Source organism: Hypomesus transpacificus, chromosome 9, assembly GCF_021917145.1.
Source record: "Hypomesus transpacificus isolate Combined female chromosome 9, fHypTra1, whole genome shotgun sequence".
NCBI lineage: Eukaryota > Metazoa > Chordata > Actinopteri > Osmeriformes > Osmeridae > Hypomesus > Hypomesus transpacificus.
In genome coordinates this window covers 6,108,867-6,129,641 of record NC_061068.1, presented here as the reverse complement: position 1 = coordinate 6,129,641, position 20,775 = coordinate 6,108,867, and the positions used below count along the sequence as shown (strand labels likewise).

The 20,775-nt window shown below is 39.6% G+C and overlaps 4 protein-coding genes across 6 annotated transcripts; 3 read left to right on the top strand and 1 right to left on the bottom strand.

The window, feature by feature from the left end:
* Positions 1–516: 516 nt before the first annotated feature.
* Positions 517–3,060, top strand: trub2 (TruB pseudouridine (psi) synthase family member 2). 2 transcript variants are annotated; one of them, XM_047025295.1, is made up of 8 exons: positions 517–812; positions 973–1,104; positions 1,223–1,297; positions 1,393–1,454; positions 1,551–1,632; positions 2,097–2,169; positions 2,254–2,390; positions 2,529–3,060. In XM_047025295.1, exons 1-8 carry the CDS (start codon positions 695–697, stop codon positions 2,849–2,851), a joined length of 1,002 nt encoding a protein of 333 aa, XP_046881251.1. In that variant the 5' UTR covers positions 517–694; the 3' UTR covers positions 2,852–3,060. The 2 variants fall into 2 exon arrangements, with proteins under 2 accessions (XP_046881251.1, XP_046881252.1); XM_047025296.1 differs by having other exon boundaries at positions 527–812; positions 1,027–1,104.
* A 278-nt stretch (positions 3,061–3,338) lies between these two features.
* Positions 3,339–4,699, top strand: hdhd3 (haloacid dehalogenase-like hydrolase domain containing 3). 2 transcript variants are annotated; one of them, XM_047025412.1, is made up of 3 exons: positions 3,343–3,426; positions 3,850–3,984; positions 4,152–4,699. In XM_047025412.1, exons 1-3 carry the CDS (start codon positions 3,358–3,360, stop codon positions 4,545–4,547), a joined length of 600 nt encoding a protein of 199 aa, XP_046881368.1. In that variant the 5' UTR covers positions 3,343–3,357; the 3' UTR covers positions 4,548–4,699. The 2 variants fall into 2 exon arrangements, with proteins under 2 accessions (XP_046881369.1, XP_046881368.1); XM_047025413.1 differs by having other exon boundaries at positions 3,339–3,984.
* Positions 4,700–5,894: 1,195 nt separating this feature from the next.
* Positions 5,895–13,185, bottom strand: tgfa (transforming growth factor, alpha). The gene is made up of 6 exons (XM_047026553.1): positions 12,727–13,185; positions 11,751–11,891; positions 10,569–10,683; positions 10,094–10,243; positions 9,845–9,954; positions 5,895–8,956 (listed from the first exon to the last, which is right to left on the bottom strand). Exons 1-6 carry the CDS (start codon positions 12,764–12,766, stop codon positions 8,949–8,951), a joined length of 564 nt encoding a protein of 187 aa, XP_046882509.1. The 5' UTR covers positions 12,767–13,185; the 3' UTR covers positions 5,895–8,948.
* A 647-nt stretch (positions 13,186–13,832) lies between these two features.
* slc2a11a (solute carrier family 2 member 11a) lies at positions 13,833–18,363 on the top strand. Its single transcript, XM_047026551.1, has 12 exons — positions 13,833–13,970; positions 14,285–14,383; positions 14,511–14,671; positions 15,334–15,458; positions 15,606–15,735; positions 15,850–15,998; positions 16,094–16,281; positions 16,923–17,033; positions 17,276–17,377; positions 17,624–17,699; positions 17,915–18,042; positions 18,145–18,363. Exons 1-12 carry the CDS (start codon positions 13,947–13,949, stop codon positions 18,361–18,363), a joined length of 1,512 nt encoding a protein of 503 aa, XP_046882507.1. The 5' UTR covers positions 13,833–13,946.
* The last annotated feature ends 2,412 nt before the right edge of the window (positions 18,364–20,775 follow it).

Genomic DNA, 20,775 nt, shown 5'->3' with positions numbered 1-20,775 from the left:
TAATTTAACCTTCTTGTTGTACTTTAAAATGTGCTACAGAATCCCAATTTCTACATATGTATTAACAGGATGAATAAGAGAGATGAGTAACTAGGCAGCAGCTGAATTTTTCTTTACGGGTATCACCATGGGAATGACCCTCTGGCTTTCAAGCACCTGTGTGAAACGGCTCTCATATATCTTTCTCTATGGCACCCTAACTGTTCCCCCACAAAGGCTTACCTCTGTCCTGCACCTCCCACACAAAGCCCACACTAATAGTGTGCCGTCACAGTCAATTATAAATTTACAACTACAACAAATGCTGACGAATTGTTAGGGTTAGGTTCAATAAAACTTTAAAATTACAGGGCAGTGTCTGTTTACACTATGCTCTGTTTAATTGTTCTGCATCAGGAAAAACGGACATAGTGTGATATTCACATTTCATAGTTCATAGTTTCAAAGAAAACGCGCCAGACCAGGAGGTGGCAGCATTCTAAAATATAGGTGGTCTTGCCAGGCCCGTTTAATGTCACATGCGCAGTGTGAAGTATCCTGGACACGAACATCACATACTACAACGTGACTTTACAGTAAAAGATGTATGGGTTTTGCAAGCGAATAGAGCAATATTTACCTACTACATTAATTAGTTGATATAGACTATAGTATTAAATAGCCTAAGTAGTCCGTTAGTTTGTTTGTAAACGTCATGTCGACGCAATCTATTCGGGTGTTTCGTAAATTGGAAGGATTATTTTCTGTTTACAAACCGAAGGGAGTTCATTGGAAACTTGTCCGTGATACAGTTGAGACAAATATACTCAAAGGTATGCTGTTGAATTGTTGATTTTGTGCTTTAACATGAAAATCTGTCAAGGATTTATCAAGCAAGCGTTATACATCCTTGTGCAATTTGTACTCCCATCTCCACATACTAGCCTGTGTTACATAGCTAACAAAAAAAACTACTGTTAATGGTTTGTTCAGGTATAAATGCAGCCCCTCCTTCAGCTCCTCGTCTCAGAGTCAAGTTTTTGTTAGGGCCAGGTGGGAGCAAGAGTTCCAGTGACCTTACCCTCTCTGCGGCCTCACTCCCAGCACTATCTGACCACCCACTGGGTATGTGTAGCCTACAGGGTTACTTATATTACTCATATATTTCAATTGTCCACTGTCAATTGTCTATGAATCCATACAGGATAAAACATAACGATGATGCACGTTTCTTCTATTCAAGTGAGTGGGCCTGAGTTTCAGCAGGTCCGTGTAGGAGTCGGACACCGCTTGGATGCGTTCTCATCGGGTGTTCTAGGTAAAGTATTTAGGGTTACAGCTCTTTTCTGTGGAAAGGTTTTCAGATTTCACAAGGATTCAATTGTTCTTGTGTAAATGTCGTTATCTACCCAGTTCTTGGAGTTGGGCATGGTAATAAGGCTCTCAAAGACCTCTATGGATCATGTGTCACCAGGGTAAGCTTCTTCTTGTCAACCTCAAAACAGGAAGCACATTTTTTATATGATACAAAGGCACCATAGAGATTTGAAAAAAATTGCTTTTTGTTTCAGGATTACATCTTGGAGGGGGAATTTGGGATGGCAACTAACAATTTCACTCACACTGGCACCGTCATAGAGAAAACCACATATGGTAATGTTAGTTTCCTCCAGGAACACAATGACTCTTACTGAGGGACTTGTTGTTCTACTTGGTTAGTTGTAACTGATTTAACTTCTTGTACTCGCTGTGAATTATATTATTGTTGCTTGCTTTCATACGGGTACACTCTTGCACTTTTGATGTTCATGTTGTTTAATTGTAATTTGTTTAACTACATGCTCTTATATTTCTTCCCACTGGCACTTATTTGCTTTTCACAATGTATGCCTCATGTTTTGGCTACCCACAATGTTTTTGGGGTTATCTCGTTGTTTATGATCATTGACCTATGCACTTTTGTAAAGCTCTCTCTTGGAAGTCACTTTGTATAAAAGCGTCTGCTAAATTAATAAATGTGACAGTTCTTTTTGTTAAGAATGTTTACATAAAATACTAAATCTGTTATGAAGGCTACACTATTACTCATGCTTTCAAACATGTCCTTCTTCTGACAGATCACATCACGAGGGACAAGCTGGAGAAAGTCTTGGCCATGATGCAGGGAGTAAACCAGAAGGCTCTTCTTGTGTATGTCTACATTTATGTCCATATTCAAACGACTGAAGTCATCAAACAACTCCTGGAGTTTCAAATGTATGCCTTTTCTTGCAGATACTCCAATGTCGACATGAGCTCCCAGGAGGCATATGAACTGGCCGTGAAGGGGGCACTGCGTCCAGATGGGAAAACACCGCCAATAATGTTGGGATTGCGCTGCTTACACTTTCAACCACCCCACTTCACCCTGGGTGAGTGGTAACTAACTATCCCACTAATACCCACTCACACATGACTGTCAATAGAGAACTATCTACTGCTTATACTATGTTAGATATAAAATGATTAGCATCTGGTATATCAGAAAATCATGTGATTATCCGTTACAGAGGTGCAGTGCATAAATGAGACACAACGATACCTGTGCAAAGTCCTTCATGAGGTCGGTTTGGAGCTCCGCAGCTCTGCATTTTGTAAAGGAGTGCGGCGCACCAGAGATGGGCCGTTCATCTTGCGGGACACTTTGACCCGCCATCACTGGGCTGCTCCTGATGTCATGCAGGCCATCCAACATTACCGCTCTCTTACAAAGGCACCCAAACACACGAGGATGGATACCAACAGCACCATTACAGGCACCCAAGAGGACAACCATACAGACAATCAATGGCAAGAGAAGGGAGGAAAAGAAGCAATTGCACCACTCAACTGACTTCAGTATTTTTACATAAGCTGTCCTCATTTTTGTAACTTAAATTTATTCTGTGATGTCTCCTCTATGGTGAAAAATGCTGCAAATGCAACATGCAGTATGATTTATTTTGCTTCAATACACTAAACATTGTAGCCTTTTTTTGCCAAACGCGACCCTTCACATGTATATTTATATTATTACAGAATAAAGTATGTCATAAAAACATGTTTATGTGAGTAATAAGGAGTGTATTTTAGATTATAATGTCGAAAATAAACTGTTTTTATGACAACCAATCAATAGTTCCCCGAAATAGCCATATGGTGGCAGGAGAAGTTGTCTTCTCGGGATGGCATTTATTTTTCTTATAAATTATGCTTTGTACGACATTCTACTATAGCACAGACTGTACAAAGTATTCTATGTATTATGCTACTATCAATTGGGTAAAAAGTTGCTGTACTAATTGCCTACCATTTAGACATGGTTGGGAACGATTCCTTAGAGCAAGATATGTCGTGCGGATGTATTTGATCGCCGCACATTCAGCAAATCCAAAACGATACCCTTTGCTACATTTGGTGCCCACCGCTGTACGTAATACTTCGTAATACCACTCCACTAATATTCAACATTTGTCTGGGTTTGTATGTTTTTCAAAATTATGTATTAGTTACAGTTATGCCGATCACTGCTGGTTAGGTAGGCCCATGTTTGACTAAAAAGTCCTTGAGTGAATTACGAGGAGCAGACCTAGCCTTTTACTCCCCCCACCCCAATCTGAATCCTATTTAGCCTCTGATATTGGTAGATTAGTTGTCATGCAGGGACCATTGCGATGGGTGCTTTGGGATGTTAAAGACACCCTCTTGAAGGTCCGCCGGTCTGTGGGGGAGCAGTATTGCCATGAGGCAAAAAGAGCTGGCTTGAGCCTTGATTCTGTAGAGGTGGAGACTGCTTTCCGTCGGGCTTACCGCCAGTTCTCTCGCATCCATCCCAACTACGGCACTTCTCAGGGCCTAAATGGAAAAACTTGGTGGTGCGGGGTGGTGCGGGACACCTTCCTCCAGTGTCGCGTACAGGATCCTGCCTTGCTGGACAAGTTAGCAGACAACCTGTACCATAACTTCAACAACTCGGACAATTGGGAGGTAAGGGTGTTATCAAATTCAGCGTTAGAGTTATAATATGGTTTGTCAGGGTATAAAACTTGTCTTGACCAGACCATTACCAGTAGGAAATACGTTTAAAAAATATATATATATTCTGTATGGGTATACAATATGTAAATGTAAAACAAAATATTGTTATTTCTCAGGTGTTTCCAGACTCAAAAAGGGCCTTAGAGAGCTGTTCATCTCTGGGGCTGAAACTTGGTGTGGTGTCTAACTTTGACAGTCGTCTGGAAGGGATTTTACAAGCTTGTGGCCTGCTGTCTCACTTCAGTTTCCTGGTGACGTCGGAGGAAGCACGCGTCGCCAAGCCTAATCCTGCCATTTTTTACCTGGCCTTGAAGAAATGCGGTGTGCCTGCAGCTCAAGTGGCCCACATTGGGGACCACTATGACTATGATTATATCACCGCTCGCTCCTTGGGCATCCATGGGTACTTGTTAGATAGAGATAGGAAGCACTGCCACTTAGATGTACCCCAGCAGCATCTAATAAGTTCTCTAGAGGAGCTGTCAATAAGACTTCAGAAAAATATTGGTTAATGGAATATCCCTGGGTTTCAGAAAACCATTGTACAAAATAGCACCAATTAAAATAAGCTTACTATTTGTCTAGTTCACATAATTTGTAAATGTATTCTATTTGGAAATGTATATAAATGTTATTTAAACAATAAAAAAATATGTGAAATGTATTGTCTTTATTGTGGATACTTCTTAAGTGACTCGGTGTTTTGTTGTGAGCAAAGTTTTTCAGTCACCTTAAACTGAGACATAAAATGCCTGCCCTTAGGGCACAGTGGTGGCTCAATGGTCTTACTGCAGGGGTTCTGAGCTCAAATCTAGCCTGAGCCATTTCCTGCACACCCTCTTCTCTTTCTCCACCCTACATATCTTGTCACTCTCTGTCAAAATGTAGCATAAATGCCCTTACAATTCAAATAAAATGCCTTCACTCTAGCACATCAATACTGAAGGCTGTACCCAGTGTTAATTAGCCTGGCTACATGCCATTCAAACCAGTGTGTGCATTTTCTCAAAGCCTACTTTTGATGTGCTTTGTTAGTGACTAACAGGCTGAAAACCTTTTAGCGATAGTGATCTCAGAGGCAGGAATGTACTATGTGTCATGTCAATGTAGCATACAGATGTATTTCAGTATGTCAAGCAAGGCCGTAATCATAATACATATTGGGGGGGACACATCCCCCCCAGTATTCAAATCTGGTCAAAATGTTCCCCCCAATATTTTGATATAAAAACATAAAAGTGCTACACTACGACAGGCAACCACGCACGCTGTCCGAAATTATAATTAAAAAAAAATATTTGTCCCCCCCAATTGATCAACGAATGTTGATTCCAAGGCTACGGCCTTGATGTCAAGTATACATAGTATTGAAATCAGAACTAATCAGGCAATTTGAATGGAAATCATTTTACAGCTTACTATCCTGTACATTTTAGTTCTAAGCAGTACATTCATAAATCCACCACCTGGACCAATCTTTCAACACTACACACATGAGCTAACAGGAAATGTGCCTGTAGGGGGAGGGGAATCCACCGGTTGTCATCCCAATGGGTTGGCAATAATAAAACATCCTACTTTGTTATAGGGACAGTGGTCCTTTTCACTGCTCACTGCCAAATGTATCATGAATTTGCTGTGAGCTGTAAGTGGCCATTACGAGAAGACAGTGGAATTAGTTGGTGGAATCCTTGTCCCAGACTTGTGTGCGATGATGCTTCGCTCCAGCTGTGCACTCAGTCAGTTAAGCTCTTCGATCAGAACAACACATTCCCAACAAATAAATAAACATTGATGTGAACATTTTTGATAAAACCCTTTTTATTCTTATTAACAATGGTGTCAGCAGTGATGTCAGAGAAAAATGCAGAGTTGTGAAAGGGACTGGAGTGAGCAGGATTGCTTAACCCTAATACTTAAATACTCTTATTTCGAACCATCTGGTCTGAGAGATACTGTGAATGTTGGGTTAGGATAAAAAAGACCAAGAGAGGGTGTACACTGGTGAGAAGCACAGCGCAAATATTTACGTTATTGAAATTGAACAATGTCATAAATCCAAAACTGAAGTCAGGGACATGCGCATGGAATCTTGCACAAAACAGTTGATGCTGTCTTACATAACAGATCCGCACTCGATGTTGGAAAAGTCGCTGTATTGTAACCTGTCCCTCTCTATTTTCTCCCCATCAGAACCTAAGCCTTTTGTTATCTTTAGGGATGCCCCCAGAAGAGCTCCTTAATTCAAAGCTGGCTTTAGTAAGCTCAGCCAGTTGGGAAGGTCTCCCTATAAATCCAATTGCAAGCATAATAGGATTGAGAAATACAACACAGCTCATGATGGAGAGAGAACAAAAGGGAAGAGCAAATTATAGATTGAGAGAAGATGAAAGGTTAAACCAACAAAATCTGCAAAGGGAAATAAATAGATCAAGTATGTGGGTCAAACTCACATTTTCACAAGAACAGGTACGTGTTCTCAGACTAAATATAGGCCTAAACATATAGTAACCAAGGGCATAAGCAAATAAACAAATAAATAAAAGCTACAAAAAAGTTCAACCTTTCCTTCAGCTAAAAAAGCACTCAGGAGGTAGGATCTTTGTTCAGTTGAGCCTGGGGTTCAGAGTTTTATGTTTGTATTTCCCCTTTTGAAATATTCAGTGAGAGGAAAAATAGACAAACAGAAAGCTTTGTACAAGACAGATGAGTGAATAAAGACCCGTAAAAGTGAAGAGGGAAAGCACGCAATGGATTGTACCTTCTGAAATGGCGCATCTACGAAGATGGTCAAGTGAAGGATACAAGCTGGTTCAGACTGTGTAATGCTATAGGGTTACATGGAATGTGAGTGACAGACAGCACCAAGACAAAGGTTTGCAGATTAGAATGTTTTTTTTTTCTTCTTTTCATTGATATATATTTTTCCATTGAAAACAGAAAGGTCAATAACAGTACAACATTGAAGTGGTTAGTTATCTGGCAAAGTTATTCTGTTGGTGATGTTTCAACCAAAGACTTAATCACAGAAGTAACACTGCAGATTGTAAAACATACTGACATAACTTAACATATCCATGGTCCTCATTTTATACCAGAACATATTTTCAGGATAAGGGTTTATATACAAGTTTACTTATATATTTGACATTTTAATGCTAACTATTAACTATAATGCTCATTTTCTTTCTCTATTCAGATATTAACAGGGAACAAGAAAACATGCATATATCTCCTTAGGAAACAAGTGTTGTGTTTTGGTATGTAAACAACAATGAAAACATGTTCACAACGCAACAAGACTGCACTTAAACACACACTCATATTTTCATTCATATACATCCATTCACCATTTTTTTGTTGTTGAAAGTATCAATCGTATCTACTTCAAAAGCAAACACATTCAAAACTCCAGAATCAAAGAATGAAAGAAAAAAATATTGGCATGTCTCTCCTTTCTATCAATTCAATCTAATTCAATCTAAATCACTTTTTAGAATGCAGACCTTTTTTGCATGTTTACTCCACTCAGACCAACAGCCACAATTTTGTTTTGTTTTTACCCATAACCTATTTCTACACTTACTACAACACATTTGGTCCTTGAATACTTTCCAAAAAGCCAGGCTTGTTTGCCTTCGTGAAAAGTATGAGCTCTCAAAGCATAGAGTGGTGGTGTCTTCCATGACGGCATTAAATCAACACCAAGTAACTTCTGTGCATATACGCACAAGTGGTCCATAAGGTGCATTTGGCAATTCTTGCACGTGAACCCATTTCTAATATCTCTAAATAAAGTTATACCTCTAAACCATAAGTGCACAATTTTGTGATTAAGCTTAAAGAACAAGTGAGCTTTGACAAATTCCATACATTGAAGTAAGCAACTGAAGTAAGCACAGGTTTTCTGTTGCCGGATACTCACGCATTTGCAACATGTGCCTGGTAACATGCAATTGTAAGGACACACAATAAAAACTAAAAAGTCATTTACTGGTTCTAAACCTCAGAGGCATTTAGAATTGTTCAGAAAAAAAACACTAACACCAGAGGTTAGTAGCAGCACTGGAGTCATTCAACAGCTTTACAATAACTAAAGACCTCTTCTCCATGAAGTACAGCCCCTTGTTTTTCTTCACTGATTTAACAAAAGCAATATAAAAGACATTGGGGTAGTTAATTTAGTACTAAATATACTAGAGAAAGTGGTGTATAAGGGATATTACTTTGTACAACAAAAAAGACATTGGCAATATTTGCAAGGCATATTTGTCAGACCTTGTTTTCCCATATTCAAAATTGATTCAGTCAGTAGATCCTTACTCTTTTACTCTTCCTTAGTCTAAGAATACCTACAAATAAGAATTCCCCATTTTTGTAAGGTGAAGTGAGTTTATATCCCTTGCTTAAAAAATAACTAAAACTTCTTCTAAAGAACACATTTACCCTCCATTCTTTAATAAAAAAGTATCTCAGTGATCACATCATTTATACGGTGTTTGTTAAAAAGACAAAAATGGGGAGTATTTGAGGTCCTCTTACTTGAAGTATATCACACAGGATGTCCGTCTGAGATCATGCATTTTGTTGTTCCACATCGTCTTTGGATGCAAAACCTCTTCTGAAAAAAGTGTTCTCTGTCATATCCAGAATCAGCCCTCCTGGCAATGTCCTCATAATGACACAGTGCTGGGGCTAACTCCTCATATTCCTCCTTTCAATTCTCTATAGGTGAGCCGGGTCAATTCCTAAATCTGATGGATAGACCTCAGTTTGTTGTTAACAGAGGTGAGTCAATTTCTTGCTCCCTCACATCGTAAATAATCCAGCTGTCAGTCAACCATCTTGGTTCCAGTCTGTAGAGATCCCAGGATGTGGAATTTCATTGTGTAAAATCTAGAAGAATGATCCTCTTAAACCACTGGAAAAAAAATAAAAAGAAATAACATGGAATTTAGCATGGTTACATGGGAAAAGTCCTACAGGAACACTACTGTGCAGTATTTTGCCTGGAACTAAATTTTAAGATCACTCTCTGACTCAAACCTTGCAAAGACATTCATCAATACAAAAGTTGTAGTCATGTAAAGTCATCAGCAACACAGACCATGAAAGTATGATCAAATAATCTAGGCTAAAATCTATCCCTTGAAACTAACTACTCCATCAATTCTACTCCGCATTAAAGCACACTGTTGAACACGACCCAATGGTACCTTGTGCATAGGGAACGTGATCTGACAGAGGTAATGAACAAAACAAAACAAGAATATAATCAATCAGAAGCACCGAGAAAAGAACACATCTGTACGTTTGTGATAAGTCTACTTCTATGTGATATAAGAAACTTACATGAAGGGTAAGAGGCAAGTATGGAAATATTTGTCTTAGATTTGCATAACCATCGGATTGATCCATAGCATGACACTGCTGAATAAGAGAAGGCACTGAATATATATTTTTCCAGTCATCGCTCTTAATCTAGTTGTCTATCAAAATTAAGTTAACAGATACGAAATATATTGGTATGACAATGGAGGCATTGTGCTTTTTGTCAGAATAAATATTCATTTCCAGTAAACTTGTAGAAACATTATATGTTTTAATTAGTTATTAGGTATAAACATCATAGGACTAATGTATTGTGAAAACCAAAATGGGTCTTGAGTGCACAGGGACAGTTCGGTCACTTTGATTAATTGAATACCTGCCAATCAGGTATATACACTCCATGGATTCCAGTTTCAAGAAACGTCAGTGAGCAAAATTGCTAAATGGACTGATGCCAAAAGAGAATTGAAGTATCTACCACTTTCAGTTTGACAGCAGGATGCTTTGCCTGTCAGCATACTTCCAGGTTTTTCTGGGACACAGTAGAAGGCCTGGGTCCGCCTATGACTTTCACGCCTCCACCAGCAACTTGGAAAGAAAGGACATATCACCATATAAGAAAACCATGTGTGGTTATATTCAACTACGCAATCACTTTATGACATACAAGTGTGATGGGGAAATATTTGCGGATTGATCACATCACTGTGTATTCTAAGGCACTCACTGTAAAAGTGTGCAGAGCAGCATCATCATGACACTACCAATCACACATAGTACAAGCACTGTGGTGACTGTCTGTTGCCTGTGATTGGTTGCGACCACAGCCAGCAGGTCGGCATGTTCACACCTCATCCCAACGAAACCAGGGTGACACCTGCATGTGATGGACAGGGACTGAGTTGACATGGTAATAATTATGTTCTACATCCTCAAGGCATAAACTTGAATCTCATGCGATATTTTAGATTTGCAACGTTTTCAGATGTAATAGGTTCCAAGCATCACAGAATACCAAAAACAGACTTTATGAGTATAATTCAGATTTATTCATTCTCAATCCTCCCCAAACAAAGATCTCAGGGTGCAAACCAAGGGGTGGCAGGGACAAACCTAAACATGTTTTGCAGTAAATCTGTGTGTGTGTGTGAGACAGAAATGCTCCTTGATTATTCATGCACGAGACAGCAAGTTACACTTACACACATGCAGGAGTCTCCTCCAATATCAGGAAACGACAGGTCCCATGGAAGCAGAAATGGGTGTGTGAATCCGGACAATCATCAAAATGAGAGCGAACGGCTGCTGCCACAAACTCTGTGAGAGAGATATGGAGCCATTACTTTACATTTCCGAACAGTAATCATAGAGCTTTAATCTTTTAAACAATCAAAATGCTCCTTTCTAGTAAGTGTGACCCTTTTCCATGACTTAAGAGGCCAGTGTCTAAGGAATCTGTCAAAGGTCAAGTTTGAGCTATAAGTCTACAAGAGGACACCCATGCTGCAGTTCCAGGGCAGCAGGGTCGCTTACCTCAAGGACAGTCCTGAAGAAAAAACTGCTATGCATTAAGAGGTGCTGGATTCAAAGAGACAATGACTAAATTCCCAATTTGACATAGCAAACAAAAACGTCTGTCCATAAACCCCATTAGAGCACAGGAGAAAGCCTATCCCTGCAGGGAATACAACCTAGAATTCACCCCATTTCTTCAGTTGCAAACTCCATCAAACACATTATTTAGGATGAATATCATGCAAGACAAGTGGAATAAAAGTCCCAGAAGAAACATAACTTTTTTAAATTAAAAAGCTTGATGCAAGAGGACAATGATAACCAAGTTATCATTAGAGCACCGTTTTGAATATACAAACAGCTCAAATAATACTCAAACTACATGGTCACTCAAATTGCTTTGCACAAACACAGTTCTATGTAGGTTTCTTAGGGCAGCCAAAACAGATGTTACAATGTGGCATTCAGAGAGAAGGGGATGGTAAGCAGACAGACAGATAGCTGCATTACAGCAGTCACACACTCCATTCCAGTGGTAAATGGCCTTTTGGATTCCAGCCTACATGCATTGTCTCCTTTCAGGCCCTGTAAAAGCCCTCTGTTTTCCAGGAGGCATTTGCCCTACCAGTCTCTTTCCATGTGATTTTGGCAGTCAGTCCAGGATGAAATTCATGAGGAAATTAGTCATTATAGGGTATTTCTGAATTTTATATGGAGCCTTGTAGATAGTTACAGTAATTTCTAGCTGCTACCTAAGCAGTGCTTTATATTCTATTTCAGTCACGGTTTAATCACGCCATCAGACTATCTTTCTGGGATATCCCAATACCCAGCACTCACAAGACATGTTTGCTCGTGCAGACACTTACTTTTCACTGGAATTCTAGTAGTTATAGGAGTGGTAGAAATAGTGGTGGTAGAGGTGGCAGCGGTTGTTGTGGTGGTAGTAGCTGAAGTAGTAGAACCAATGGTAGAATTACCCTGTCCCGTACCATAGGTAAAGAAGGACCCTATAGGTTTGAACACATTGTAGAAGTGTCGATACAGAACTTTTAGGACATTTCAGGGAAATCATGAAATGAGGACACCAGTTAGCATATAGAAGAAAGTATTTTCTTTAAAATGTTAATCAATTACTCTACTACCCTTAACATCCCAACACAAATACTCTTAACATGGTATAAACTAGATACACTTGTTTTACAGTTTGGCTCAAATTCAGTGTGTGCGGGTGTAGCTATATCTATTGTAAGAGAGAACTGATGACATAAATTAGACCTCCATCAGACAGGGAAGCCTCTTAGTTATTGATGATGAGCCTCGTCTGAGTATTACCAAGTACAACGTCCAACAAAGAGACTGTGCTGCGTCCAACTGATCAGCCAACCAAAGGAGCAGGGTCAAGTATCCATCACTAACAGGATGAGTCCATTAAAAAACTATACATAGCTGGTGTTCACACACAGAGATAGAGAGTTAGAATACAGGCTTACAGGAATACAGGAAATACAGGCTTTTGTAATGGAAAAGGCCTACATGTGGATGGATCAACTGAGGCAAATCCACCAAATAACTTAAGTTAACATTTTTGTCTTCTGTCCTCAAATGAAATCACCCACATCAAAGGGATCGAGGCAATTCATTTAGCTGTGGGTCATAGAAGCACAGCAGACCATTTCCAGATAGGATCATTAATTAACGTACATGAACTTGCATGAATTAGACTAGTCCACTTGATATCACGTTTATGTATCCTAATCAAAACACGTATTTGATCATGCCCACACGATGCACATCTATCACAATTTTAAACCAACATTTTTTCAACAAGGTTTTAGCACTCACCAGTAATGAGAAAGATCGTGTCCCAGAAAACGCGATTCATTGTGAAGTCTTATTTTTGCTTATCCACCAAAATGTGAGTAGCCAATACAGCTTACTCCAGTCCATTAACACTTGAAGGTCTAATTACACGTTCTTATTAGAAAAGAAAATGTTACTCTAAAACTGATTTGATGTTAAATCCTGTCTATAGGCTACTTTATTGACCGTCTGCAAGTTAGCAAACAAATGTTCAGACTTCAGCCAATGCCAAGTGCAAGCGTAGTGTGCGTGAATGACATGTCATCGTTAGTGTCTAAGAAGTAATTAAATCTCTTAATATTTTCGTTTTTTTTTTTTCAGTAACGCTACATTCCATTATAAAGACGGTCAATCCAAATGGCTTCCTTTCGAATGGTATGCATCAATAGAAGAAACCTCCAAGAACACGTATCTAATCTCATCCCCCTCTGAGGATCCACCAGAGACAGTGAGATACGCCAATTGAAAAGGAAGGGGAGAGTTCATTCAACATTCGGCATGGCTCACCACTCCTTCTTTCCAGTAGGGGGAGGGCAGGAAAGTTCAAATGCCCAAATTAGTCCGCTTAAAGTGTAAAATAGACCTACACTTATCACAAGAATTAAATTAGGCTTTCATAATTCAATTTCATAACTCAATAACTAAATATTCCATGTCCTCATATTTTAACTTACAACAGTAGTAGCCTAGCTTTGACAACAGTTGTTGACTATTTCAACAACCAGAATGTGTAGGACCTATGCTTTGTAACAAAACGAATGTATATATAAATCAATATAAATAACATATCATTGTTGGTGAATTAAGCCTAGGCCTACATTAAAACTTTTTCTACAAAATTAATGTAACAGAAAAACATAGGAACGTGGAAAAATCAAAATTGACGGGCCACTCTTAATATAACAGTCGATCAGGCCTCTGACATTCGGTCTTCAACTCCGTTAGCTCCTACTCATCCTAAACGGGCTTTAATTTTTATATATTTTCAGGTCATGTAGCCTACTTTTGTCGACAGTAGCTGTTTTAGCTCTATCTGGTGGCTAAATAGCGCCAGTCACCATGCCACAGAGCCGCAAATTTTTATACTGCGATCACTCGCTCAGTGTACAGTAGGTAAAGTAGTCAGAGAAGTGTTGAGTGCTCTCCCAACCACTGTTTTTCGTGTATCCAGTGTTTAAAACAACCATCTGACACGATTCAGCATGTCAGATCTTGCTGTGGAAAAGGTACCGTAACATTTTACATTGTACGCCATATTTTAAAATACATGAGAAAAATGTGCCTACTATTCAGATATGCATGAAGCTTAAAGTCACCTGTACTCAAGTCTCAGCAAATGTGTGCTATTGTTACAATTGGTCCTCCCAGTTGTTCTCTGGTACAGTATACTACATACCAATATGTTTTATACATATGTATAACCTCAGGTGTAACGCTAAAATGGTTCATTTGACCACCCTGTGCTTCTAGGGTGCCAGATGTTGATATAGGCACTCCAATTTCTCATTTGAAATGAATACTGACAGATATACCTTAACAGGGCCATGTCCGAATGTTGGCATTAATGGTAACTTCAGCTGCTATTGGAGGCACACTTCAGTATGGCTACAACCTTGCCATCATGAATGCTCCTACCATTGTAAGATCAGCATCCCCACCATCTTGTGCGTGTGTATCTGTGTCTTCTGTCAGTGAAACCCAGTTTTTTTCCATTATTGTCTGAGCTCATAGATTAATGTGTGACCATTCTCTTACTTTACTTGCAGTTCATTCAGAAGTTTGTAAATGAGACATTCCTGGAGCGCTGGGATGTCCAGTTGCAGGATTACCAAGTGACACTGGTTTGGACCTTCATTGTGTCAATATTCTCTCTGGGAGGTTTGGCAGGAGCTCTCATAGGTGGACCTATGGCCATACACTTTGGAAGGTAATGAAAGGCATAAAAGAGTCAAATCAATGCCATTTGCAAGTTGTCTTGAACAACTTGCTATGGTTGGTATACAAACAAGTTGTTGAAATGGCAAAACACTAGTGGTTGCACATTTTTACACACCCACTATGTCTCTTAACTATGCATTTATCTCAGTGGAGGGAGACTTAAAGTAAAACAATCACAGCTAAACTATAATAGGCAAAAACAATGTTTGACCAAAACAGTAATTCATTGTTCTGTGGAGGTGAGTCTTCAATCTGCAATCATGCTGTGCAGGCAACACCATAACACAACAACACAATTACTGTTAAGTTTTCAACAATTATAACATACCCCTCCACAATGTAACCATAGACTCAAGATCAGAATCTGAATCAGAAAGGGGTTTAATCACCATGAAAGTTTACACAGACAGGAATTTACTTTGGCAGGAAGGTGCATACATTCAACATATAGGGATCATACATCTTGAATAGTGGTGTACAAGACTAATGATACTAATAGTACATGTTTACATGTACAATAAAACCGACTCACCTAAACAGGATTACCTCTTTTTCAATGATAGATATGGTCCAATCAGTGATGTCTGATCCACAGCAGCCCACATTTGAGTGAAAACAAAACAGATAACTGTTCTTTTATTGATCCATCAGGAAGAAAACCTTGCTGTTGAACAACATTTTCCTGATGCTGGGTTCAGTCTTAGCTCTGACAAGTAGAGCTGCCAAATCTTTTGAAATGATCATCCTCTCTCGAATCTTGATTGGAATCAATGCTGGTACAGAGGGCTGTGTTATATTACCCTTTTGACAGTATCCTTAATGCATTCTCCATGTGCTCATAACTATGTCTACTGTTGAAGTGGGAGAAAATGATTGAACAATTATAAATTCCAAGTGTACGTTTCCTCTATGTATGTTTGCAGGGATCAGTATGAATGTACAACCTATGTATTTTGGAGAAAGTGCTCCAAAGCATCTGCGAGGAGCAGTGTCCCTGTCATCAGCTGTCTTTACATCATTTGGAGTGGTTTTGGGACAGGTCGTGGGTCTCCGGTAAACACAGATAACACACACACATAAGTTGTACTGTATTGGAACCCAATAAGCAGTGCCATGCTCCACGGTTGAAATTTGGGATGATGACATCCACGCGATGTTACTTTGCAGGGAGATCTTGGGCAGTGAGCCCCACTGGCAGTACCTCTTAGCCAGTAATGCCATCCCAGGCATAGTTCAGCTTCTCACTTTACCCTGGTTCCCTGAAAGCCCTCGCTATCTTCTCATCGACAAAGGGGACAAAGAAGCTTGTATACATGGTAGGTGAGATACAGTCAGCCCTCCCTTGTGTTTGGCGAGAAGAAGAAACAGTTAAGTAGAACTTGAGTTGTTTTTTGTGGTTCCTCCATGTTAGCTCTGCGGATTCTGCGCGGGTGTGAGGTCCAGCAAAGTGAGCTGGATGAGATCCTGCAGGAACAGGCTGAGGCCAAGGGTTTAAGAGCCAGCCGGCCATGGGAGCTGTTCACTGACCGCAGCGTTCGCTGGCAACTACTGACCATCATAGCTACAAGCAGCGCTATGCAACTATGTGGCAATGACTCGGTGAGACATGACAGGACCTCATGTAGGGTCCTGTATGATGGTGGCAACTTAAGATCCTTTTAAATGTGGAGTACCATACTTTATTATGGTCCTCCCAAGTAAGGTCACTGCCTGCTAAGTTGTCTCTCTCCTTTAATCATTATTTTCTTAGTGTGGAAGAAAACCCATGGGGATGTAAGTTCCCTACCTCTGAAGCACACCATTGTCTGCTTGTAAAAAACCACCAGATTAGATCAACAATGGCTCAAGTTTCCCCTGGGCGGTCTTTCCATAGTGCAGACATGACAGTAGATGTTCTATCAATATTTCATACTGTGTGCGGACAGCTTCAATTTCAGTGTACCTTTAAAACAATGTGCGCTGATCATGACACAGTTTGGCTGTTTTAATGCTTGTTAAGGGAATTATTGGTGATTAGAACCCAATGTTTACACTGTAATTCAAAAAGGTAAACAATGTACTCATTCAAAAAAAAATTGTCGCCTGTATCTCCCAAACTGCCTACTAGAATGTTCAAGTCACTGAAGTGTTTTTTGGTTTGAAACCAGGGATTATTAGAGAAGGCCATTTTCGTCTTGATTTATAATTTGAATTAAATGTTTAAGGTAATTACTGTGGAAAAATGTGTCTCTTCCTCACAGATTTACTTCTATGCTTCCTATGTGTTTCAAGAGGCTGGGATGTCTTCTGAAAAGATCCAATACATCACCATAGGCACTGGCACGTGTGAATTTACAGCCTGTATAATGTGTGTGAGTATTCCAGAAGGATGCATGTGGCAGTTATGTAAGTACCTAGAAGGTAGGGATAGAGTGAGTTTTCTTCTCTAGGTAAGTATTGCAACTGGGCTACTAAAATAGCTTCTCTGTAACACAACATCTTGCATTCCAGAGCCAGCTAAAGCTTTTCACTGGCTTACTGTTCAGATTATAATGAAATACATGAATGCGAGGTTGAAGCTGAAAAGTATGTTGTTCAATGTCCCTTTCCTCAGAATCTGCTGATTGAGAGGCAAGGCAGAAGATTTTTGTTGATGGGGGGGTACATTTTGATGACAGGCTGGACAGTCATCTTCACAGTAGCACTATCCCTTGAGGTATGCATCCAACTCAAGCCTGTCTTTGGCTTCTTAAATTAATTCAATACATCACTCATCCACTAGGAGTCATAGTTTCTGCCTGATGCAGGTCTGACCAGGAGGTGTTGGGTGGATGGGTGGGATTCACAAAAAAAAAACTCAAATAAAAAGCTTCCACTCACCCAGAGATATAAAGTAGTACTGTGATTTGGACTGTAATCTTTTATGACATGTTTAATCAATTCAACTTTTCACGACAAACAGCACAAAATACAGTGGATGCCGTACATGAGCATGGCATGCATCTTCACTTATATTCTGAGCTTTGGCATGGGACCAGGTATGTCTGAAGTTGTACCACAATGGGGCACAGCTTATACTAGAGATGTGATGATTTATAAGAAATATACCCCTGGCATCATACTCAGATAATATCATGTAATACTCAGATTTTCATTTTAATTGCAGTACGACAAATAGAGTTGTATACCTTATTGTTGTTCCCTTCCCAAATCAATTAGATTAATTTTCCAACAAATTTCTCTTTGCTCTCAGCTGGAGTGACTGGGGTCCTGCCTACAGAGATCTTCAGTCAGACTGCCCGGCCCGCAGCCTACATGATAGCTGGTTCTATGATGTGGCTAAACCTCTTCATAATAGGAATGATATTTCCATTCCTAGTGGTTAGTAGCAGCAATAGCAAACTACCAATATCAGCACAATACACGTTCACACCACACTTATGTGTTTTTGTCTAACTGCCTTACTCTGTTCTCTCTCTTTAGAGTGAGTTGGGCCAATTCTGCTTTGTCCCCTTTGGAATTGTCTGCTTTCTGTCTGCTCTGTTCGTGGGCTTGGTTCTGCCTGAGACCAAGGGAAAGACATTGACAGTCATTGCAAATGAGTTCCACAAGCTGAACTACAGAAACCAGGACAGGCAGATTTTAACTACCACTCAGGGCCAGTACCAACTGGGTGAAATGTGCAGATCCACTGCCTTATAATTATGCTTTCAGCACAGCCTGACAAGTAGGTGAATCAGACTGTATCACCAAATTTACCTTGAAAATGTCAGAAGTTCCTCCCAAAATGTGAACATCCAGAGTTTAAGGAATTATTTAGATGAATCCAAAGTGTAACTTTTTAATCTCTTATTTCAAATAGATTGTTGTTTGTTTCAATTTGATGTGGTAAAATAAATAATCTTGAATATATATGACTTCTACTATTGATTTCTATGTTTCATCCTAATATAGCCAAATAGTTTGAAACCACAGCTATGTTTTTACACACTCAAAGTAATAGTGGCAGACATTCTATATTTTACTTTAAACACATGCATAAAAAGCACTAGCAGAATTTCACAAAATCAACAAAAAAAAAAGAAGTCCTAACCCGACTGTGACAACCGTGTCCTGAAAATTACATCTCTTAATACTCTTAGACAGATCATCTATAATGTTCCTGTTCCTTTTGGGGTTTTTCAACATCATACAATGTCATCACATTCAATGAAACTCGCTAAGAAATGTTTGTTGGGATGATCATGTGAATGAAGCAATTTCCTGGAGGTTGGTTGACATGCATTGGAAAAATAAGAATAATATGTATACTTTTGTACGTTCATTTACAACATTGTAATTCCTCTAAATATCCATAATTCAAAGACAAAACATTTAATAAAATGTATTCATAAACATAAACATACAATCGGACCATGGTCCGTTTCCTCTGAAAGTCTGGTTCGTTTGGAGAGGTGAGAACATGCATTCGAACTCAACATGCGGACCGAACAACCGAACCGAACCATGGTCCCTTTAACAGACGGGACTCGGTCCTGTTCAGTAGGAGCTAAATCTTTTTTTGCGTTTTGGACGTCCATATGGACGTCCATAGACTGACGGCGATGGCTGCTGATCTTTGCATGGATGGACGGACGGCGATGCTGTTCAGAGTGCCGTCCATAGAGGGAGCATATATTTTGGACGGCGTCATAGCCGTCCATATGGACGGCGATGCTGTTCAGAGTGCCGTCCATAGAGGGAGCATATATTTTGGCATATATTTTGGACGGCGTCATAGCCGTCCATATGGACGGCGATGCTGTTCAGAGTGCCGTCCATAGAGGGAGCAGATATTTTGGACGGCGATGGATTAGCAGGGACGTGATCTTTGCATGGATGGACGGACGGCGATGCTGTTCAGAGTGCCGTCCATAGAGGGAGCATATATTTTGGACGGCGTCATAGCCGTCCATATGGACGGCGATGCTGTTCAGAGTGCCGTCCATAGAGGGAGCATATATTTTGGCATATATTTTGGACGGCGTCATAGCCGTCCATATGGACGGCGATGCTGTTCAGAGTGCTGTCCATAGAGGGAGCATATATTTTGGACGGCGATGGATTGAATGTTTAGCAGGCTGTTGAGCTAACAGAACTGCCGAAGGCTACCATAGCATGTAGCTAGCTACATTAACTTTGGATGACTCAATCTTTTGTCAAGTTAATTTGTATGAATTGCATGTTAGTGCAATATTTACGCCTTTATTCTGTTTTTTTTACATAATCAGCAGTATGATCTCATGACAATATAGACTTGAAAAACAATATGTTATGGTTTGGGTTTGCCTATAGGCTACATTTATTTTAATTATTTCGAGAATTGTTAATAAAGACTCATTTAAAATGTTAACATTGTGTTATGACCCTATGAAATACATTGCCATTTAGGTCTTTTAAACCGTCAGTTTAAAGTGTTTTATGGGTGGATTTGAAGCCACCAGTCAGTAGCTCCAATCTTGCGCACGAACTTTGCGCACGGAGACAAACGCAAAACAACAAACACTCGCTTGGAGCGGAGACCAATGCAAAACACAATACGATGTGTTGAGCCAAACCAAAGCCGTCAAAGGCTACCATGAATGTAGCTACAGCAACCGTGGATGACTCAATAAGTTTTGTCACGTTATTTTGTATTAATTGCATTTAAGTGAAGGCTATATATTTACGCCTTTATTTTATTTTTAACATACAAAAGTAGGCCAATCAACAATATAATCTCATGACAATACAGACTTGAAAAACAATATGTTATGGTTAGGGTTTGCCTAGATATAGGCTACATATATTTTAAATATTTCGAGAATTGTTAATAAAGACTCAATTAAGATTTTAACATTGTGTTATGACCCTATGAAATACATTGCCCTTTAGGTCTTTGAAGCCGTCAGTTTAAAGTGTTTTATGGGTGGATTTGGAGCCACCAGTCAGTAGCTCCAATGTTGCGCACGAACCACTTTGAGCGGAGACAAATGCAAAACGTAATAGCCTATGGGCCTAACACTCCAAATTTTAAAATTTTAAATGAGTCTTTATTAACAATTCTCGAAATAATTAAAATATATGTAGCCTATA